Source organism: Mustelus asterias, chromosome 8 (genome assembly GCF_964213995.1).
Source record: "Mustelus asterias chromosome 8, sMusAst1.hap1.1, whole genome shotgun sequence".
NCBI lineage: Eukaryota > Metazoa > Chordata > Chondrichthyes > Carcharhiniformes > Triakidae > Mustelus > Mustelus asterias.
The window spans coordinates 46448724-46473392 of NC_135808.1; the positions used below are offsets into that span (position 1 = coordinate 46448724).

A 24669-nucleotide genomic window follows, 5' to 3' on the forward strand; every position below is an offset into this window, starting at 1 on the left:
CGGTGGAGTTGTGGACAGTGCGGAGGGAAGTGGCAGGTTACAGAGGGACATAGATAAGCTGCAGAGCTGGGCTGAGAAGTGGCAAATGGAGTTTAATGCGGAAAGGTGTGAGGTGATTCTCTTTGGAATGAGTAACAAGAATACAGAGTACTGGGCTAATGGTAAGATACTTGGTAGTGTGGATGAGCAGAGAGAGCTCGGTGTCCATGTGCATGGATCCCTGAAAGTTGGCACCCAGGTTGATAGGGTTGTTAAGAAGGCATACGGTGTGTTAGCTTTTATTGGTAGAGGGATTGAGTTTCGGAGCCATGATGTCATGTTGCAGCTGTGCAAAACTCTGGTGCGGCCGCACTTGGAGCATTGTGTACAGTTCTGGTCGCCGCATTATAGGAAGGATGTGGAAGCATTGGAAAAGGTGCAGAGGAGATTTACCAGGATGTTGCCTGGTATGGTGGGAAGGTCTTATGAGGAAAGGCTGAGAGACTTGAGGCTGTTTTTGTTAGAGAGAAGAAGGTTAAGAGGTGACTTAATAGAGGCATACAAGATGATCAGAGGATTAGATAGGGTGGACAGTGAGAGCCTTTTTCCTCGGATGGTGATGGCTAGCACGAGGGGACATAGGTTTAAATTGAGGGGTGATAGATGTAGGACAGATGTCAGAGGTAGGTTCTTTACTCAGAGAGTAGTAAGGGCGTGGAATGCCCTGCCTGCAACAGTAGTGGATTCGTCAGATGGGATAAATACAGTAAATGGCAGAACCCTCAAGAGTATTGATAGGCAGAAGGATCTGGGTGTACAGGCACACAGGTGGAGAAGGTAGTCAAGAAGGCGTATGGCATGCTTGCCTTCATTGGCCGGGGCATTGAGTTTAAAAATTGGCAAATCATGTTGCAGCTTTATAGAACCTTAGTTAGGCCGCACTTGGAATATAGTGTTCAATTCTGGTCGCCACACTATCAGGATGTGGAGGCTTTGGAGAAGGTACAGAAAAGATTTATCAGGATGTTGCCTGGTATGGAGGGCATTAGCTATGAGGAGAGGTTGGAGAAACTTGGTTTGTTCTCACTGGAACGATGGAGGTTGAGGGACGACTTGAGAGAAGTCTACAAGATTATGGGGCGGCACGGTAGCACAGTGGTTAGCACTGCTGCTTCACAACTCCAGGGTCCCAGGTTCGATTCCCGGCTCGGGTCACTGTCTGTGTGGAGTTTGCACATTCTCCTCGTGTCTGCGTGGGTTTCCTCCGGGTGCTCCGGTTTCCTCCCACAGTCCAAAGATGTGCGGGTTAGGTTGATTGGCCAGGTTAAAAAAAAAATTGCCCCTTAGAGTCCTGAGATGCGTAGGTTAGCGGGATTAGCGGGTAAATATGTGGGGGTAGGGCCTGGGTGGGATTGTGGTCGGTGCAGACTCGATGGGCCGAATGGCCTCCTTCTGCACTGTAGGGTTTCTATGATTTCTATGATTTCTATGAGGGGCATGGACAGAATGGATAGTCAAAAGCTTTTTCCCAGGGTGGAAGAGTCAATTAATAGGGGGCATAGGTTTAAGGTGCGAGGGGCAAGGTTTGAAGAGATGTACGAGGCAAGTTTTTTTTACCCAGTGGTGGGTGATTCATAGATTCATAGAAACCCTACAGTGCAGAAAGAGGCCATTCGGCCCATCGAGTCTGCACCGACCACAACCCCACCCAGGCCCTACCCCATATCCCTACATATTGTACCCGCTAATTCCTCTAACCTACGCATCTCAGGACACTAAGGGGCAATTTTTGCATGGCCAAGCAACCTACCCGCACATCTTTGGACATCTTTGTGCCTGGAACTCGCTGCCGGGGGAGGTATTGGAAGCAGATATGATAGTGACTTTTAAGAGGCGTCTTGACAAATACATGAAGGAAGGATATCGTCCTTGGAAGGGTAAGGGGTTTTAGTTGAGTCAGGCAGCATGATTGGTGCAGGCTTGGAGGCCTGAAGGGCCTGTTCCTGTGCTGTAATTTTCTTTGTTCTTTGTTCTGACTGCCAATCAGGAAAAGACTCATAGGTGCCAACTTTGCTTCCTATCTGCTAACCAGCTTTCTATCCATCTCAAGACATTACCTGCAATCCTATGCACTTTTCATAGTAGTCCGTTAGACCTTGTTGAAAGCCTTCTGAAAGTCTAAATAAATCACATCTACTGGTTCTCCTCAGTCAACTCTACTCACAAAATTCCAATAGATTCGTCAAGCATGATTTCCCTTTTGTAAATCCATGCTGACTTTGTCTGATTATACCACTGCCTTCCAAATGCAGAGTTACGAAACCCTTGATAATAGACTCTAACAACTTCCCCAATACCGACGTTACTGTTGCACTGTTACTCTGTCTCACACTCACTGTGAACACACACTGGCACTCTCTCACATCCTCTCTACTTTGACACTGCCTGTTTCTAACTTGTTGATCTCTGTGTTTTGTGGGTTTAGGTTTGGACAACATTCATAAGATCTCTGCTCAAAGCAGATACGAACTCCGCATCGATCTCCGTGATGGCCGTGAATCAGTGTACGCAGCGTATGATCGATTTTACCTGAGTGATTCCAGGAACCTGTACAAATTGAGACTGGGAGATTACAATGGGACTGCCGGTGAGTTTTATTTACTTTCCGATGTGGAATAGAAATTTATTAATGGTTAATATTGGAAAGGTAGGAACTTTCATTCAGTCAAAATTTCATTCTTCTGAAATGTCATGGATCGCAAGTAATAATGTGGTAGTAATTTCCCCTGAGTGAATGGTGCTGAAACATCTGTGCTAATTGCTGCTGTCTATGTGGTGTTGGTACGTCCTCTGCCTTTTTCTCTCCTTATTTGCGGAGACCACCAGACTGGGTAACGATTACAGATTCCCTGCTTGGAGCACATTAGTGAGTGGGCAAGTTGAGCTTTTATAACAATCTGGGAGCTTCAACCCCACTATTGTTGAGACTGTTATTTTATTCCAGATTTATTTTAACTCCTCCAGCTGCCATGGTCGGATTTGAACTCATGCTTTTGGAGAATTACAAAAGGTCCTTTGAGGCAGAAGTAGATCATTCAGCCCCTCTACCCAGCTCTGTCATTCATTAAGAGCATGGCTGATCTGATGAGACACTAACTCTACTTTGCTACCTGTCTAACCCAGCCTCCACAACTCTCTGTGGAAGAGAGTTTCAAACACTGCCATCCCTCAGAGAGAAGAAATACTTCCTCATCTTCCTTTTAAATAGGAAACCTTTATATTTAATCAGTACCCCATAATGCCAGATTCCCCCCACGAGGGGAAATATCCTCCCAACATCTGCCTTGCCAAGCTCTCTCAGGATCTTATATGTTTCAAAAAGATCATCTCAGTTTAGGACAAGATCAGAAATTCCAAGATTATTGAGGAAGTTTAGAAACATAGAAAAACTACAGCACAAAACAGGCCCTTCGGCCCCACAAGTTGTGCTGAACATATCCTTATCTTTTAGGCCTACCTATAACCCTCCATCCTATTAAGTCCCATGTACTCATCCAGGAGTCTCTTAAAAGACCCTATTGAGTTTGCCTCCACCACCACTGACGGCAGCCGATTCCACTCGCCCACCACCCTCTGTGTGAAAAACTTCCCCCTAACATTTCCCCTGTACCTACCCCCCAGCACCTTAAACCTGTGTCCTCTCACAGCAGCCATTTCCACCCTGGGAAAAAGCCTCTGAGAGTCCACCCGATCTATGCCTCTCAACATCTTATACACCTCTATTAGGTCTCCTTTCATCCTACGTCTCTCCAAGGAGAAAAGACCGACCTCCCTCAGCCTATCCTCATAAGGCATGCCACTCAATCCAGGCAACATCCTTGTAAATCTCCTCTGCACCCTTTCAATCTTTTTCACATCCTTCCTATAGTGAGGCGACCAGAACTGAGCACAGTACTCCAAGTGGGGTCTGACGAGGGTCTTATATAGCTGCATCATTATCTCCGGACTCCTAAATTCAATCCCTCGATTGATAAAGGCCAGCACACCATACGCCTTCTTAACCACATCCTCCACCTGCGGGGCCGATTTTAGAGTCCTATGGACCCAGACCCCAAGGTCCTTCTGATCCTCTACAGTACTAAGAGTCTTTCCCTTAATATTGTACTCCTTCATCCCATTTGACCTGCCAAAATGGACCACTACGCATTTATCTGGGTTGAAGTCCATCTGCCACTTCTCCGCCAAGTCTTGCATCCTATCTATGTCCCTCTGTAACTTCTGACATCCCTCCAGACTATCCACAACCCCACCAACCTTCGTGTCGTCGGCAAACTTACCAACCCATCCCTCCACTTCCTCATCCAGGTCATTTATGAAAATGACAAACAGCAAGGGTCCCAGAACAGATTTAGAAAAAGACCCATCTATACCCACTCTCTGCCTCCTTTGGGCAAGGGCGTTGCCCCAGTCCAACGCCGGCATCTCATTTGGGCAAGCCAGTTCTGGATCCACAGGGCAGCCGCCCCTTGGATCCCATGCCCTCTCACTTTTTCGAGAAGCTTTCCATGGTGGACCTTATTGAACGCCTTGCTAAAATCCATATCAACCACATCTACCGCTTTCCCTTCGTCAATGTGTTTAGTCACATTTTCGAAGAACTCCACCAGGCTCGTAAGGCACGATTTGCCTTTGACAAAGCCATGCTGAGTATTCTTGAGCATACTAAACCTCTCTCAATGCTCATAAATCTTGTCCCTCAGGATCTTCTCCATCAGCTTACCAACCACTGAGGTTAGACTCGCCGGTCGGTAATTTCCTGGGCTATCCCTATTCCCCTTCTTGAAAATAGGAACCACATCCGCAATCCTCCAATCCTTCGGCACCTCTCCCGTTTCCATCGACGACGCAAAGATCATCGCCAGATGCTCTGCAATCTCTTCCCTCACCTCCCACAGTAACCTGGGGTACATCCCATCCGGACCCGGCGACTTATCTATCTTGATGCCATTCAAAGATTCCAGCACAACCTCGATCTTAACTTTTACATTTGATTTTGGCATTAGGGTGAACATAAGGTGATTCACTCCAGGTATGATTCAAGTGACCCACCAGGAAGCTTTTATCAAAACAAATTTTATTTAAGAACACAGAATATAACAGAAAGAGTTGGCATAACTTTTACCAATTAAAATACTTAAACATGACAAAGTATAATTCTTAACAGCTAACTATCTCTATTGTCCAAATTTAGAAGGAATACCTACTGAACTGAACCCTTTTTTAGAACCAGTTAACACAGAAACCAAAGATGCTGACATCGGTCCTAGATTTTAAGCCTTTTGACACTTCTGGGGGGTGATCCAGGCAGACATCTGTCTTCCAAATCCCATGCAGCAACTTCCAAAGAAAGTTCCATCCCAAACAGTAGATTCTCAGAGAAAAAGTCTTATTTCTTGGCAGATTCCAGTCTCCACTTCAGACAGAGCAAGAGATACAGCTCTTTCTCAAAATCCCAAATGCATACTAAGAACATAACATAAAAACTAGGAGCAGGAGTAGGCCATCTGGCCTCTCAAGCCTGCTCCACCATTCAATAAGATCATGGCTGATCTTTTCATGGACTCAGCTCCACTTACTCGCCCGCTCACCATAACCCTTAATTCCTTAACTGTTCAAAAATGTATCTATCCTTGCCTTAAAAACATTCAATGAGATAGCCTCAACTGCTTCACTGGGCAGGGAATTCCACAGATCCACAATCCTTTGGGTGAAGAAGTTCCTCCTCAGCTCAGTCCTAAATATGCTCCCCCTTATTTTGAGGCCATGCCCCCTAGTTCTAGTTTCACCCGCCAGTGGAAATAACTTCCTTGCTTCTATCATATCTGTTCCCTTCATATTCTTATATGTTTCTATAAGATCTCCCCTCATTCTTCTGAATTCCAATGAGTATAGCCCCACTCTACTCAGTCTCTCCTCATAAGCCAACCTTCTCAACTCCAGAATCAACCTATGAATCTCCTTTGTACGCCCTCCAGTGCCAGTATATCCTTTCTCAAATAAGGAGACCAAGACTGTACATAGTGATCCAGGTGTGGCCTCACCAACACCTTATACAACTGCAACATAACCTCGCTGTTTTTAAACTCCATTCTTCTCGGAATGAAGGACAAAATTCCATTTGCCTTCTTAATTACCTGCTGCACCTGCAAACCAACTTTTTGTGATTCCTGCACAAGGACACCCAGGTCCCTCTGCACAGCAGCATGCTGCAGTTTTTTACCATTTAAATAATAGTCCATTTTACTGTTATTCCTACCAAAATGGATGACCTCACATTTACCAACATTGGACTCCATCTGCCAGACCCTCGCCCACTCACTTAAACTATTTATATCCCTTTGCAGACTTTCAGTGTCCTCTGCACACTTTGCTCTGCCAGTCACCTTCGTGTCATCTGCGAACTTTGACATATTACAGTTGGCCTCCAACTCCAAATCATCTATGTAAACTGTAAACAATTGGGGTCCCAACACTGATCCCTGAGGCACACCTCGAGTCACTGATCGCCAACCAGAAAAACACCCATTTATCCCCACTCTTTGCTTTCTGTTATTTAACCAATCCTCTATCCACGCTAATACGTTATCCATAACGGTGTGTCTCTCACCCAAACCAAACTGGTTAGGCCTTCACAAGCCTACTTTTATCTTATGCAGCATCCTTTGGTGTGGCACCTTGTCAAATGCCTTCTGGAAATCCAGATACACCACATCCACAGGTTCCCCATTGTCTACTGCGCATGTAATGTTCTCAAAGAATTCCACCAAATTAGTCTAACATGACCTGCCCTTCATGAACCCATGATGCTTCTTCCCAATGGGACAATTTATATCCAGATGTCTCGCTATTTCTTCCTTGATGATAGATTCAAGCATTTTCCCTACTGCAGAAGTTAAGCTAACCGGCCTATAGTTACCCTTTTGTCCACCTCCGTTTTTCAACAGTGGCCTTGAGTTTTCTGTGAGAGCCTAGCTGTACCCAGTCATATGACCTTACCTGTCAATCAACCTAATCAAGCACTACCCTGCAATATCCCAGGGAAAACACAAAATAACAGAACGCTGCATTAGTTCAGTTTGAACAAACATTGGAGCAATTAAGATCAATTATGTCCCTGCAGTAACAATACAGGGCTGCTGGGTCCAGACAAAATGGCTCTGATAAAAAGAAAGGGGCTAGTAAATGCATTCAGCACAGAAACATGACTAAAATACATTTCTAGAAGGCACAGTATGGTCACACCTCTCATTCTTCTATACACCAATTGGTATAGATCCAACCTGCTTAAAGTTTGCTCATTAGACAATCCTTTCAGTCCAGGAATCAGTCTAATGAACCTTCTTTAAACTACCTCCAAATCAAGTATATCCCTCCTTAGAGAGGGAGACCAAAACTGTACCCTATATCCAGGTGTGGCCTCACAAGTGCCTTGTACAGTTTCAGCAAGAATATCATTAAAATGGAGAGAGACTGCAGAATGATGTGGTACCAAGGGATTTGATTGTCCTCAGCCATGAATCACCAGAATTTTCAGAATGAAGAGACAAGGTATAGATAGGATTTCATGCAGAGAAGCCTGAGGAAGAAGGGCTGGGAAAGACAAAATAGACTAGATGAGACAGTTCTGAAGAGTCTGCAGGGAGTTCAGTTCTGGTCACCACACTTCAGGAAGGTTGTGAGCGTTCTTGAGAGGGTATGGAGGAGATTTACCAGAATGGGTCCAGGGATGAGAGATTTTAGCACCAAGGTTAGGGTTCGAGAAGCTAGGGATGTTCTACTTGGAGTACAGGAGATTGAGGGGAGATTTGATAGAGGTGTAGAAGATGATGACAGGTTTAGATAAGGTAGACAAGGAAAATCCTTTCCCATTGGCTGATGGTACAATGACTGGGGGACACAGATTGAAGGTTTTAGGAAAGAGTTAGGGGGGATTGTGAGGGAGATGATGAATGATTTCAACAGGAAATTGGATGGGAACTGGAAGGAAATAAACTTAGAGATATGGAGATAAAGCAGGGATGAGGCTGATCGGATTAACCCACAAGGAGCCATCACTGAGTCAATTGGTCACTTTCTGTGCCTGCAATGAGTCTATAACTCTATATCCACAGGGGACTCACTCTCCTATCATCAGGGCCGCCCATTTTCCACCAAGGATCGGGACAATGATGTTGCTATCACAAACTGTGCTTCGTCTTACAAGGGAGCCTGGTGGTATAAGAACTGTCACCGTGCTAACCTCAACGGGAAATACGGAGAGAATCGCCATAGTCAGGTAAGGGACAAACAAATCAAACAGACTCGAGGGAGCAGACACAATGCCCAATGTCAGAGTGCTTGCTCTCACCAGCCTGTCTCTGAATGGATCACTGATTCCAAAAACCCACCAGCCTGTCTCTAATTGGTTAAATTTTAATGCTTTGACTGACAGGCCACATGGGGTGGTTGGGAAAAGGGTGGGGTCTGGGACAGGGAGAACGGTAGTGCAGTTGTCTTGGTGAAATTTCCTGAAGGTTTAACAGAATTTTACAAAGCTGAGGAATGGGTGAAGTTTTGAACAAAGCAAGACATTGCACCAATGGATTTTCAGTATGGGCAGGCTGCACCTCACCCCTCACAGGCCAGGATTCTCTCATCTCACACACCCTGCTACCACTGCCAGCGAGAATGAAGAATCTGGTGCTCAGACAATTTCCATTCACTGCAGCGGGCCTGGAGAATCCCAGCCACTGCCTCTCTCAAATTCATCTGCGGTGTGAATGGGCTCTCAGGGAGATTCCCTCCCTCATTCACAGGAAAAGGAACTCTGGCTCACAGAGATTCCAGAGGAGGTTAGCAGCAGCGATGGAAGCTGGACCTGCACTGAAGGCTCACTTAACCACATCCTGATGTCTCTCACCCAAACCAAACTGGCTAGGCCTTCACAAGCCTACTTACTGCACCTTGTTCCTGAGATCAACTTACATTACAGAAACATTGCTCTTTCTCAAGGCACCTCTTCATATCTTCCACTGAGCACTCCCCACTTGACACTCACCTTTTTCTTACATCATGTCTAGTCCTGCACAAATACAATCCATCTGCACTGTAGGGATTCTATGAAATCTATCCACCTTCCAATTCTCACACTCACATCTTTCCATCCTTATAGGAGAGCATAGAAGAGCAAACAGAGATGACCCTCCAGACATCTCCATACAGATAGCTGCGGAGGAGAAGATTAGGTAGACCTCATAGTTACAATTGGAGATGAGAGTCTGTCAGTGACCTAGTGTTCAATAACACACAGTCCAATGGCAGGCTACATTCACTTACGTTAATTTTATATCAGATGTTAGTGCAGGATGGTGATGTGCACAGTGTTGAGTTAACAAGTCACTCACATAGAACCATAGAACATTACAGCACAGAAACAGCACATTGATGACCTTCATTTCCCACAGGGACCATCACACTCCCTCAGTGGTTTGCGTTGGAGAAGGATGAAGTCTCCTCAGGGAAGTCATAGAATCATAGAATGAATCATAGAATCCCTACAGTGCAGAAGGAGGCCATTCGGCCCATCGAGTCTGCACCGACCACAATCCCACCCAGGCCCTACCCCCACATATTTACCTGCTAATCCCTCTAACCTACTCATCCCAGGACTCTAAGGGGCAATTTTTAACCTGGCCAATCAACCTAACCCGCACATCTTTGGACTGTGGGAGGAAACCGGAGCACCCGGAGGAAACCCACGCAGACACGAGGAGAATGTGCAAACTCCACACAGACAGTGACCCGAGCCGGGAATCGAACCCGGGACCCTGGAGCTGTGAAGCAGCAGTGCTAACCACTGTGCTACCGTGCCACTCTCTCTGAAGTTGCATTGTCACACAACTCATGCACACTGTCTCTGTGAGATCTACAGTGGGATTTTCACATGATGCCCCACACATAAGAAGTGAATAGGAAGAGGTAGGAATGGCAATGTTGTGGGAATGCCACTTGACAAGTATCCCAGAGGAGTGGATTAATGCTCCGGTGAACAAGAGCTCAACTGGCACGAGGAAATTTAAACTGAAAGAATCAGGAATGCTGATCGCGGAACTACTACATTGTCGTAAAAACCCAACTGGTTCACTAATGTCCTTTATCTGCCATCAGACCCACAGCAATGTGGTTGACCACATGTCTGGAGTCACATGTAGGCCAGAGCAGGTGAGGACACCAGATTTCCTTCCCTAAAGGAACCAGGTGGGTTTTTACAACAATCAACAATGATTCCATGGCCATCATTAGACTTGTATTTCCAGATTTTATTCAAATTTCACCATCAGCTGTGGTGGGATTCGAACCCAGATCCCCAGACTGTTACCCTGGGTCTCTGGATTAGTAGTCCAGTGACAATACCACTGCACCACCACCTCTTATTTGTGCTCCAGAACTTGCTGCACCCTTAGCCAAGCTGTTCCAGTACAGCTACAACACTAGCATCTACCTGGCAATGTGAAAAATTACTCAGGTATGTTCTACATGCAAAAAACAGGATAAATCAAACCTGGTTAATTACTGCCCCATCCGTTTACTCTCAATCATCAGTAAAATGATGGAAGGGCTCATCAGCAGCACTATCACGTGGCACTTACTCAGCAATAACCTGCTCATGGACACTCAGTTTGGGTTCTGCAAGGGTCATTTAGCTCCTGACCTCATTACAGTCTTGGTTCAAACATGACAAAAGAGCTGAACTCCAGAGATGAGATGAAAGTGACAGCGCTTGACATTATTTGACCCAGTGTAGCATCAAGGAGCCCTCGCATAACTAGAGTCAGTGGGATTCAGGGCAAACTCTCTGCTGGTGGAGTCACACTCAGCACAAAGGAAGATGGTTGTGATGATTGGAGGCCAATCATCTCAGGATATCACTGCAGGAGTTCCTCAGGATAGTGTCCTCGGCCCAACCATTTTCAGTTACTTCATCAATGACCTTCCTTCCATCATGAGGTCATTAGTGGGTATGTTCAGCACCGTTCACAACTCCTCAGATACTCTGCTGAAGTAAATTCTCACACTGAGCTCTGGGGGTTGTGGGAACGGGGGTGGGGTGCGTGTGGAACAGGAGCCTGTGATCCAATCATGACCAGCTTGGGGGAAGAGGAATCAGTGATCCTATTGGAGATCGGCTGTGGGGAGGGGGGGCGGCGGAGGGGGGTGGGTGATGGGACACAGAAATCTGTGATCCAATCAGTGTGGCTTGTGGGGGGCGTGGGGGTGGGGGGGGGGGGAACAAAAACCTGTGATCCAATCAGAGACTGGCTTGTGGGGAAACAGGAATCCGTGATCCAATCAGAGACCGGCTTAGGGGAAAACAGGAGTCTGTGATCCAATCACAGACTGGCTTTGGAGGGGTGGGGAATGGACAGGAGTCTGTGATCCAGTCAGAGATTGGTTTTGTGGGAGGGGGGGATGGGGGGTGAACCAGGAATCTGTGATCCAATCACAGATCGGCTTTGGGGGTTGCGGGGGGGGGGGGGGGGGAGAGGGGTAGAATGGACAGGCATCTTTGATCCAATCAGATATAAGCTTGGGGAGGAAACAGTAATCTGTGTTCCAATCTGAGACTGACTGATTTGTGGTTATTCAGACATGACTACTCCCATACTCCCCTGGCTGAGCTTTCACCCTGACCCATCCCCCAGAGTGTTGACTCATTATGGCCCAATTCACTTGGGTTCCAGTTGTACCATGCCTTGATTTAAAATGCTAAAGCTGGTTTTCAAATCCACCTGTGGCAGAGCCCCAGTATCTCTGGAGGATCTTCCAGCTTCATGATGCTCCCAGATTCCTGCTCTCATCCAGTCTTGACCTTTTGGTGACCATGTCTTCAGCTGCCAAGTTCCAAAGATCTAGGAACCCTCCCTAAACCTTTGCACACCTCTCTGTCCCTGCACTTGGGTCTTCTTATGTCCAATTGTGTTCCTGAATCAACCACAGGTAACTTAATTATATCCATGTTGTTACATGAATGTAAGTTGTTTTTGTACTATGCTTGGATTGGTTGATATGAAGAAGGACTACGAGGAATACAAAGTGAGGTTGACAATGCACACTATCTATGCAAACTCGCACACAGTGTGGTGAATAAGGTTAGTGAGCTACAAGTACAAATAGCCATGTAGGAAGAATGGAAATGTGGCTTAAAAAGTAGCAAGGACTGGAAACTTCATATTCGAGGATATAAAGTGTTGAGAAAAGCTAGAAAAGTGAAAAAAGGGGTGTTGTGACAGCACTGATTACGGAAGAGATTATAGTGCTGGAAAAAGAGATGTCCTTGAGGGGCCATGGATAGAATCTATTCTCCCATTGGGAAGACACAGCAGGTCATGGTTGACTAATTTAGTGGAATTCTTCGAGGATATTACGAGCGTGGTGGACAACAGGGAACTGGTAGATGTGATGTGTCTGGATTTTCAGAAGGCATTCGACAAGGTGCTGCGCAAAAGGCTGCTGCATAAGACAAAAGTGCACACCGTTACGGGAAATGTATTAGCATGGAAAGAGGATTGGTTAAATAACAGAAAGCAAAGAGTGGGGATAAATGAGTGTTTTTCTGGTTGGTAATCAGTGACTAATGGTCTGCCTCAGGGATCAGTATTGGGACCGCAATTGTTTACAGTTTACATAGATGATTTGGAGTTGGAGACCAAGCGTAATGTGTCAAAATTCGCAGATGACACTAAGGTAACTGGTAGAGCAAAGTGTGCAGAGGACACTGAAAGCCTGCAAAGAGATATAGATAGTAAGTGGGCAGATAGAGGACAATGTTGATAAATGTGAGGTCATCCATTTCGGTAGGAATAACAACAAAATGGACTATTATTTAAATGGTAAAAAACTGCGGCATGCTGCTGTGCAGAGGGACCTGAGTGTCCTTGTTCATGAATCACACTAAGTTGATTTGAAGGCGTATAGTGTGTTAGCATTTATTAACAGGGGGTTTGAGTTTAAGAGCCGTGGGGTTATGCTGCAACTGTACAGGACCTTGGTGAGACCACATTTGGAATATTGTGTGCAGTTCTGGTCACCTCACTGTAAGAAGGATGTGGAAGCACTGGGAAGAGTGCAAAGGAGATTTACCAGGATGCTGCCTGATTTGGAGGGTAGGTCTTATGAGGAAAGGTTGAGGGAGCTAAGGCTTTTCTCTTTAGAGTGGAGGAGGTAATTAAGAAGGCAAATGGAATTTTGTCCTTCATTGCTCGAAGGATGGAGTTTAAAAACAGGGAGGTTATGTTGCAGCTGTATAAGGGGCTGGTGAGGCCACACCTGGAGTACTGTGTACAGCTTTGGTCTCCTTACTTGAGAAAGGATATAATGGCACTGGGGTGCAGAGGAGATTCATAGGTTGATTCCGGAGTTGAGAGGGTTGGATTATGAGGAGAGACTGAGTAGACTGGGACGATACTCATTAGAATTTAGAAGAATAGAACATAGAACAGTACAGCACAGTACAGGTCCTTCGGCCCACGATGTTGTGTCGAACCTTTTCCGAAACCAAGATCAAGCTATCCCATTCCCTATCATTCTAGTGTGCTCCAGGTGCCCATCCAATAACCGCTTGAAAGTTCCTAAAGTGTCTGACTCCACTATCACAGCAGGCAGTCCATTCCACACCCCAACCACTCTCTGAGTAAAGAACCTACCTCGGACATCCCTCCTATATCTTCCACCACGAACCTTATAGTTATGCCCCCTAGTAACAGCTACATCCACCCGAGGAAATAGTCTCTGAACGTCCACTTTATCTATCCCCCTCATCATCTTATAAACCTCTATTAAGTCGCCTCTCAACCTCCTCCACTCTAAAGAGAAAAGCCCTAGCTCCCTCAACCTTTCCTCATAAGACCTACCCTCCAAATCAGGCAGCATCCTGGTAAATCTCCTTTGCACTCTTTCCAGTGCTTCCACATCCTTCTTATAGTGAGGTGACCAGAACTGCACACAATATTCCAAATGTGGTCTCACCAACGTCCTGTACAGTTGCAGCATAACCCCACGGCTCTTAAACTCAAACCCCCTGTTAATAAATGCTAACACACTATAGGCCTTCTTCACGACTCTATCCACTTGAGTGGCAACCTTCAGAGATCTGTGGATATGAACCCCAAGATCTCTCTGTTCCTCCACATTCCTCAGAACCCTGCCGTTGACCCTGTAATCCGCATTCAAATTTGTCCTCCCAAAATGAATCACCTCGCACTTATCAGGGTTAAACTCCATCTGCCATTTTTTGGCCCAGCTCTGCATCCTATCAATGTCTCTTTGCAGCCTATAACCCCCTCCACCTCATCCACTACTCCACCAATCTTGGTGTCATCCACAAATTTACTGATCCACCCTTCAGCCCCCTCCTCCAAGTCATTTATAAAAATCACAAATAGCAGAGGACCAAGCACTGATCCCTGTGGCACTCCACTGGTAACTGGTCTCCAGTCTGAAAATTTTCCATCCACCACCACCCTCTGTCTTCTATGAGATAGTCAGTTACTGATCCAATCGGCCAAATTTCCCTCTATCCCACACCTCCTTACTTTCTTCTGTTCCTCTGTTCAAGAAAGGAAATAGGAATGACCCTGGCAATTATAGGCCAGTTAGTCTTACTTCGGTGGTCGCTAAGTTAATGGAAAAGGTCCTGAGGGATAGGATTTACGACCATTTAGAAAGATGCAGCTTAATCCGGGATAGTCAACATGGATTCGTGAAGGGTAAGTCTTGCCTCACAAATTTGATTGAATTTTGTGAGGAGGTAACTAAGTGTGGTCTCACCAAGGTCCTGTACAGTTGCAGCATAACCCCACGGCTCTTAAACTCCAACCCCCTGTTAATAAATGCTAACACACTATACGCCTTCTTCACGGCTCTATCCACTTGAGTGGCAACCTTCAGAGATCTGTGGATATGAACCCCAAGATCTCTCTGTTCCTCAACATTCCTCAGAACCATGCTGTTGACCCTGTAATCCGCATTCAAATTTGTCCGGGGCAGCACGGTAGCACAGTGGTTAGCACTGCTGCTTCACAGCTCCAGGGTCCTGGGTTCGATTCCCGGCTCGGGTCACTGTCTGTGTGGAGTTTGCACATTCTCCTCGTGTCTGCGTGGGTTTCCTCCGGGTGCTCCGGTTTCCTCCCACAGTCCAAAGGTGTGCGGGTTAGGTTGATTGGCCAGGTTAAAAATTGCCCCTTAGAGTCCTGAGATGCGTAGGTTAGAGGGATTAGTGGGTAAAAATATGTGGGGGTAGGGCCTGGGTGGGATTGTGGTCGGTGCAGACTCGATGGGCCGAATGGCCTCCTTCTGCACTGTAGGGTTTCTATGATTCTATGATTTCTTCATGAGCCGACCATGGGGGACCTTATCAAACACCTTACTAAAATCCATGTATACGACATCAACTGCTCGACCTTCATCGACACACTTAGTTACCTCCTCACAAAATTCAATCAAATTTGTGAGGCAAGACTTACCCTTCACGAATCCATGTTGACTATCCCGGATTAAGCTGCATCTTTCTAAATGGTCGTAAATCCTATCCCTCAGGACCTTTTCCATTAACTTACCGACCACCGAAGTAAGACTAACTGGCCTATAATTGCCAGGGTCATTCCTATTTCCTTTCTTGAACAGAGGAACAACATTTGCCACTCTCCAGTCCTCTGGCACGATCCCCATGGACAGGGAGGACCCAAAGATCAAAGCCAAAGGCTCTGCAATCTCATCCCTTGCCTCCCAAAGAAACCTAGGATATATCCCATCTGGCCCAGTGGACTTATCGATCTTCACGTTTTTCAAAATTGCTAATACATCTTCCCTCAGAACATCTGCCTCCTCCAGCCTATCAGCCTGTATCACACACTCATCCTCAAAAACATGGCCCCTCTCCTTGGTGAATGAGGGGGGATCTTATAGAAACATATAATATTATGAAGGGAATAGATAAGATAGAAGCAGAGAGGTTTTTCCACTGGCGGGTGAAACCAGAACTAGGGGGCATAGCCTCAAAATAAGGGGGAGCATATTTAGGACTGAGTTGAGGAGGAACTTCTTCACCCATAGGGTTGCGAATCTGTGAAATTCCCTGTCCAGTGAAGCAGTTGAAGCTACCTCCTTGAATGTTTTTAACGCAAAGATAGATAGATTTTTGAACATTAAAGGAATGAAAGGTGAGCGGGCGGGTAAGTGGAGCTGAGTCCATGAAAAGATCAGCCGTGATCTTATTGAATGGTGGAGCTGGCTTGAGGGGCCAAATGGCCTATTCCTGCTCCTAGTTCTTATGTTCTTATTTGGTTCGAGTTGTGAAGCAAAAAGGGATCACATTATTGGGTGTTTTGTACAGACTCTAAAATTGAGAGAGAGAGATAGAGGAACAAATCTGCAGGGAAATGAAACAGACGTGTAAAAAGTATAGGACGGTGATATTGGAGGACTTAATCAAACAACAAAGAACATTACAGCACAGGAACAGGCCCTTCGGCCCTCCAAGCCTGCACCGACCATGCTGCCCGACTTAACTAAAACCCCCTACCCTACCGGGAACCATATCCCTCTATTCCCATCCTATTCATGTATTTGTCAAGATGCCCCTTAAAAGTCACTACTGTATCCGCTTCCACTACCTCCCCCGGCAACGGGTTCCAGGCACCCACTACCGTCTGTGTAAAATATCTGCCTCGTACATCTCCTTTAAACCTTACCCCTCGCACCATAAAACCTATGCCCCCTAGTAATTGACTCTTCCACCCTGGGAAAAAGCTTCTGACTATCCTCTCTGTCCATGCCCCTCACAGTCTTGTAGACTTCTATCAGGTCTCCTCTCAACCTCCGTCGCTCCAGTGAGAATAAACCAAGTTTTTTCAACCTCTCCTCATAGCTAATGGGCAACGTCCTGGTAAATCTTTTCTGTACCCTCTCCAAAGCCTCCACATCCTTCTGGTAGTGTGGCGACCAGAATTGAACACTATATTCCAAGTGCGGCCTAACTCAGGTTCTATAAAGCTGCAACATGACTTGCCAATTTTTAAACTCAATACCCCAGCCGATGAAGGCAAGCATGCTTTCTTGAATAACTTCTCCACCTGCATTGCCACTTTCAGTGACCTGTGTACCTGTACACCCAGATCCCTTTGCCTATCAATACTCCTCAGGGTTCTGCCATTTACTGTATATTTCCTATCTGTATTCGACCTTCCAAAATACATTACCTCACATTTGTCCGGATTAAACTCCATCTGCCATCTCTCTGCCCAAGTCTCCAACTGATCTATATCTTGCTGTATCCTCTGATGGTCCTCATCGCTATCCGCAAAACCACCAACCTTTGTGTCGTCCGCAAACTTACTAATCAAACCAGTTACATTTTCCTCCAAATCATTTATATATATTACAAACAGCAAAGGTCCCAGCACTGATCCCTGAGGAACACCACTTGTTACAGCCCTCCAATCAGAAACGCACCCTTCTACTGCTACCCTCTGTCTTCTTTGACCAAGTAAGAAGTCTCAATGAACAAGGTTAAAGTCCAACAGGTTTATTTGGTAGCAAAAGCCACAAGCTTTTGGAGCGCTGCTCCTTCGTCAGGTAAGTGGGAGTTCCAGTTTTGTATCTACCTTGTCAGCTCACCTCTGATCCCATGCGACTTCACCTTCTGCACCAGTCTGCCATGAGGGACCTTGTTAAAGGCCTTACTGAAGTCCATGTAGACAACATCCACTGCCCTACCCTCATCAATCATCTTTGTCACTTCCTCGAAAAACTCGATCAAGTTCGTGAGACATGACCTCCCCTTCACAAAACCATGTTGCCTCTCACTAATATGTCCACTTACTTCCAAGTGGGAATAAATCCTGTCTCGAAGAATCCTCTCCAATAATTTCTCCGACCACTGATGTAAGGCTCACCGGCCTGTAATTACCTGGATTATTCTTGCTACCCTTCTTAAACAAAGGAACAACATTGGCTATTCTCCAATCCTCTGGGACCTCCCCTGCAGCCAGTGAGGATACAAAGATTTCTCTCAGGGCCTCAGCAATTTCCTCCCTTGTCTCTCTCAGTATTCTGGGGTATATCCCATCAGGCCCTGGGGACTTATCTACCTTAATGTTTCTCAAGAACCCCAATACCTCCTCCTTTCTGATCTCAACATGACTCAAACTATCTACACATCCTTTCCCAGACTCATCATCCACTAAGTCCTTCTCTTTGGTGAATACTGACGCAAAGTACTCATTTAATACCTCGCCCATTTCCTCTGGCTCCACGCATGGATTCCCTCCCTTGTCATTGAGTGGGCCAACCCTCTCCCTGGCTACCCTCTTGCTCTTTATATAAATGTATAAAAAGCCTTGGAATTTTCTTTAATCCTGCTGGCCAATGCTTTTCATGATCCCTTTTCGCCCTTCTTATTCCTTGCTTAAGTTTCTTTCTACTTTCCTTGTATTCCACACTTGCTTCGTGTGTTCTCAGCCTCCTAGCTTTGACAAATGCTTCCTTTTCCTCTTTGACTGGGCTCACAATATCTCTCATTATCCAAGGTTCCCAAAACTTGCCACACTTATCCTCCAAAACTTGCCAAACTTATCCTCCACAATCATCCAAATATTGATGTTAGAGTAAGGAGAAAAGAGGGAGGAATGTCTGAAATATGTTCAGAACTTCCTTGGTCAGAATGTTCTCAGTTCAACAAGAAAGGAGGCAATGGTGGATCTGGTGCTGGGGATGAGGTGGGACAAGTGGACCAAGTTTGAGTTATAAAGAGAGGTTGGATAGACTGGGACTTGTTTCGCGGAAGCATAGGAGGCTTAGGAGTAATCTTCTTGAGGTCCATAAAATAACGAGGGGTGTAGATAGTCAACAACTTTTCTCAAAGCTTGGGGAGTCTAAAACTAGAGGGCATAGGTTTAAGGTGAGAGGGGAGAGATACAAAAGGGTCCAGAGGGGCAATTTCTTCACACGCAGGGTGGTGAGTGTCTGGAACAAGCTGCCAGAAGTACTGGCAGAGGCGGGGACAATTTTGTCTTCTAAAAAGCATTTAGACAGTTACATGGGTAAGATGGGTATAGAGGGATATGGGCCAAATGTGGGCAATTGGGACGAGCTTAGAACATAGAACATAGAACATAGAAAAAATACAGCACAAACAGGCCCTTCGGCCCACAAGTTGCGCAGGTCATGTCCCTACCTACCGAGACTTATATATAGGATTACCTATAACCCTCAATCCTATTAAGTCCCATGTACTCATCCAGAAGTCTCTTAAAAGACCCTATCGAGTTTGCCTCCACCACCACTGACGGCAGCCGATTCCACTCACCCACCACCCTCTGAGTGAAAAACTTACCCCTGACATCTCCTCTGTACCTACTCCCCAGCACCTTAAACCCTGTGTCCTCTCGTAGCAGCCATTTCAGCCCTGGGAAAAAGCCTCCGAGAATCCACCCGATTTATACCTCTCAACATCTTGTACACCTCTGTCAGGTCACCTCTCATCCTTCATCTCTCCAAGTTGAAAAGACCAAGCTCCCTCAACCTATCCTCATAAGGCATGCCAACCAAACCGGGCAACATCCTTGTAAATCTTCTCTGCACACTTTCAATCATTTCCACATCCTTCCTGTAATGAGGCGACCAGAACTGAGCACAGTACTCCAAGTGGGGTCTGACGAGGGTCTTATATAGCTGCATCATTATCCCCGGACTCCTAAACTCAATCCCTCGATTGATAAAGGCCAGCATACCATACGCCTTCTTAACCACCTCCTCCACCTGCGGGGCCGATTTTAGAGTCTTGTGGACCCGGACCCCAAGGTCCTTCTGATCCTCTACAGTACTAAGAGTCTTTCCCTTTATATTGTACTCCTTCATCCCATTTGACCTGCCAAAATGGACCACTACGCATTTATCTGGGTTGAAGTCCATCTGCCACTTCTCCGCCCAGTCTTGCATCCTATCTATGTCCCTCTGTAACTTCTGACATCCCTCCAGACTATCCACAACCCCACCAACATTCGTGTCATCGGCAAACTTACCAACCCATTCCTCCACTTCCTCATCCAGGTCATTTATGAAAATGACAAACAGCAAGGGTCCCAGAACAGATCCCTGGGGCACACCACTGGTGACCGACCTCCATTTAGAAAAAGACCCATCTATACCCACTCTCTGCCTCCTTTGGGCATGCCAGTTCTGGATCCACAGGGCAGCAGCCCCTTGGATCCCATGCCCTCTCAGTTTTTCTAGAAGCCTTGCATGGGGGACCTTATCGAACGCCTTGCTAAAATCCATGTAAACCACATCTACCGCTTTCCCTTCGTCAATGTGTTTAGTCACCTTTTCGAAGAACTCCACCAGGCTCGTAAGGCACGATCTGCCTTTGACAAAGCCATGCTGAGGATTCTTGAGCATACTAAACCTTTCTAAATGCTCATAAATCTTGTCCCTCAGGATCTTCTCCATCCGTTTACCAACCACTGAGGTTAGACTCACCGGTCGGTAATTTCCTGGACTATCCCTATTCCCCTTCTTGAAAATAGGAACCACATCCGCAATCCTCCAATCCTCCGGCACCTCTCTCGTCTCCATCGACGATGCAAAGATCATCGCCAGAGGCTATGCAATCTCTTCCCTCGCCTCCCACAGTAACCTGGGGTACATCCCATCCGGACCTGGCGATTTATCTATCTTGATACCTTTCAAAGATTCCAGCACAACCTCTTTGTTAAAGTCCACATACTCAATCTTTTCAGTCCACCGCACGCCCGCAGTACATCCACCCAGGTCCTTCTCCTCTGTGAAAACCGAGGCAAAATAGTCATTAAGCACCTCTGCCATTTCTACTGGTTCCATACAGATTTTCCCACCTTCACCTTTTATAGGCCCTATTCCTTCACGTCTCATCCTTTTACTCTTCACATATTTATAGAACGCCTTAGGGTTTTCCTTAATCCTACCTGCCAAGGCCTTCTCGTGACCCCTTCTGGCTCTCCTAATTTCCTTCTTTAGTCCCTTCCTACAAGCCATATACTCATCTAGATCCCTATCTTTGCCAAGCTCTCTGAACCTTTTGTATGCTTTCCTTTTCTTCTCATCTTGGTCCCACACAGCTTTCGTGCACCACAGTTCCTTTAACCTACCAACACCTCTCTGTCTGCTCGGAACGTTGTCCTGTAGAACTTTAGACAGACATTCCTTGAAAAACTGCCACCTCTCTTCAGTACATTTCCCCGAGAATACCTCCTTCCAATTTACTCCTCTAATTTGCTGCCTTATGTCTTCATATTTCCCCTTACTCCATATAAACGTTTTCCTAGCTTGCCTGATCCTCTCTTTTTCCAATGCAAGCATAAAGGAGATAGAGTTATGATCGCTATCCCCAAGATGCTCTCCCACTGAGAGATCTGACACCTGTCCAGGTTCATTGGTCAGTATCAGATCAAGTACAGCCTCTCCTCTTGTAGTCTTGTCCACATGCTGTGTCAGGAAACCCTCCTGAACACACCTAACGAACTCTTCCCCATCCAATCCCCTTACCCTAGGGATATTCCAATCTATGTTTGGGAAATTAAAGTCTCCCATCACAACAACTCTGCTATTACTGCATCTCTCCAGGATCTGTTTCCCTATCTGCTCCTCCACCTCCCTGTTACTATTGGGCGGCCTATAGAAAACTCCCAGCAAAGTGATCGACCCCTTCCCACTCCGAACTTCCACCCACAGAGACTCGGTAGACAATCCCTCCACAGCATACACCTTCTCTACAGCTGTGACACTATCCCTGATCAGCAGTGCCACTCCACCCCCTCTCTTGCCTCCCTCCCTGTCCTTCCTGAAACATCTGAATCCCGGCACCTGTAGTATCCAGTCCTGTCCCTGAGACATCCAAGTCTCCGTAATGGCCACCACATCACACTTCCAGGCACCGATCCACGCTCTGAGCTCATCCCCTTTATTCACTATACTCCTGGCATTAAAGTAAACACATCTCAATCCTTTGGTCTGAGCTCTCCCCTTCTCTATCCCTCGTCCATCCTCCCTTTTGCGCTGTCTATAACCCTTCTCTGTTTGCGAGCTAACTTCCTCGCTCCCAGTCACCTCGTCTCGATCCCCTCCCCCCAACCTATCTAGTTTAAACTCTCCCCAGTAGCCTTAGCCAACCTTCCCGCCAGGATATTGGTCCCCCTGGGATCCAAGTGCCACCCGTTTTTTGTGTACAGGTCACACCTGCCCCTAAAGAGGTCCCAATGGTCCAGGAACCTGAATCCCTGCACCAGTCCCTCAGCCACACATTTATCCTCCACCTCACTCCATTCCTGCCCTCACCTTCCCGTGGCACAGGCAGCAATCCTGAGATTACTACCTTTGCTTTCCTCCTTCTCAGCTGTCTCCCTAATTCCCTATACTCTCTTTTCATGTCCCCTTCCCCCTTCCTTCCCACATCAGCGGTACCAATATGTACATTTGGGTAAGAGTGATCATTGCATCATAAAATTTATATTAGTAATAGGGAAGAACAAAGAACAAGTAACAATCTAAAGTAAATGGTCTAAATGGCAAGAGGGCTAATTTCAACATGATAGCCAGAGTAAAATGAAATGGTGGCACAGTTGTTAGCACTGCTGCCTCACAACGCCAGAGACTCGAGTTCAATTCCAGCCTTGGGTAACTGCCTGTGTAGAGTTTGTACATTCTTCCTGTGTCTACGTGGATTTCCTCCAGGTGCTCTGGTTTCTTCACACACTCCAGAGATGTGTAGGTTAGGTGGATTGGCCATAGTAAATGCATGGGCTTACGGGGATAAGAGTGGAGGGAGGGCCTGGGTAGGATGCTCTTTCAGAAAGTCAGTGTAGACTCAATGGGCTTCCCTTCTGCACTGTCGGGATTCTATGGTTCCAAAACATAGAACATAGAACATAGAACATTACAGCGCAGAACAGGCCCTTCGGCCCACGATGTTGCACCGACCAGTTAAAAAAAAAAACTGTGACCCTCCAACCTAAACCAATTTCTTTTCGTCCATGAACCTATCTACGGATCTCTTAAACGCCCCCAAACTAGGCGCATTTACTACTGATGCTGGCAGGGCATTCCAATCCCTCACCACCCTCTGGGTAAAGAACCTACCCCTGACATCGGTTCTATAACTACCCCCCCCTCAATTTAAAGCCATGCCCCCTCGTGCTGGATTTCTCCATCAGAGGAAAAAGGCTATCACTATCCACCCTATCTAAACCTCTAATCATCTTATATGTTTCAATAAGATCCCCTCTTAGCCGCCGCCTTTCCAGCGAAAACAATCCCAAATCCCTCAGCCTCTCCTCATAGGATCTCCCCTCCATACCAGGCAACATCCTGGTAAACCTCCTCTGCACCCTCTCCAAAGCCTCCACATCCTTCCTGTAATGTGGGGACCAGAACTGCACACAGTACTCCAAGTGCGGCCGCACCAGAGTTGTGTACAGTTGCAACATAACGCTACGACTCCTAAATTCAATCCCCCTACCAATAAACGCCAAGACACCATATGCCTTCTTAACAACCTTATCTACTTGATTCCCAACTTTCAGGGATCTATGCACACATACACCTAGATCCCTCTGCTCCTCCACACTATTCAAAGTCCTCCCGTTAGCCCTATACTCAACACATCTGTTATTCCTACCAAAGTGAATTACCTCACACTTCTCCGCATTAAACTCCATCCGCCACCTCTCGGCCCAACTTTGCAACCTGTCTAAGTCTTCCTGCAAACTACGACACCCTTCCTCACTGTCTACCACACCACCGACTTTGGTGTCATCAGCAAATTTGCTAATCCACCCAACTATACCCTCATCCAGATCATTAATAAATATTACAAACAGCAGTGGCCCCAAAACAGATCCCTGAGGTACACCACTTGTAACCGCACTCCATGATGAATATTTACTATCAACCACCACCCTCTGTTTCCTATCCGCTAGCCAATTCCTGATCCAATTTCCTAGATCACCCCCAATCCCATACATCTGCATTTTCTGCAGAAGCCTACCATGGTGAACCTTATCAAACGCCTTACTAAAATCCATATATACCACGTCCACTGCCTTGCCCCCATCCACCTCCTTGGTCACTTTCTCAAAAAACTCAATAAGGTTAGTAAGGCACGACCTACCTGCCACAAAACCATGCTGACTATCACCTATCAATTCATTACTCTCCAAATAACTATAAATCCTATCCCTTATAATTTTTTCCAACATCTTGCCGACAACAGAAGTGAGACTCACCGGTCTATAAAGGAAAAACTGGAACGGAACATTGGATGAGTTTTAAGAAGTACTGCAAAAACTGGATATGCCCAGAATGGATAGGTCAGCTGGTCTAGATGGCTTACATCCAAAGTTTTTATGGGAAGAATAGCGCATGTGATACCCTTATTTATGAAATAGTTTAAGGTCAGTCCTAGATACTAGAGGCCGATTAGTCTAACATCAACATTAACCCAAAATACTGCGGATGCTGGAAATCTGAAATATAAACAGAAAATGCTGGAAAAACTCAGCTGGCCTGTCAGCGTCTGTGGAGAGAAACGGTTAATGTTTTGATTTCAGTTCTGAAGAAGAG

The 24669-nt window shown here is 46.2% G+C and overlaps 1 protein-coding gene across 1 annotated transcript in view; it reads left to right on the forward strand.

The window, feature by feature from the left end:
• Positions 1-24669, forward strand: part of LOC144497123 (tenascin-R-like) — a 291741-nt gene that overhangs the window by 263610 nt on the left and 3462 nt on the right. Inside the window, exons 15-16 of the mRNA XM_078217919.1 lie at positions 2465-2626; positions 8151-8314. Coding sequence (XP_078074045.1) covers positions 2465-2626; positions 8151-8314 — 326 coding nt within the window. The remainder of the gene's footprint in view (positions 1-2464; positions 2627-8150; positions 8315-24669) is intronic.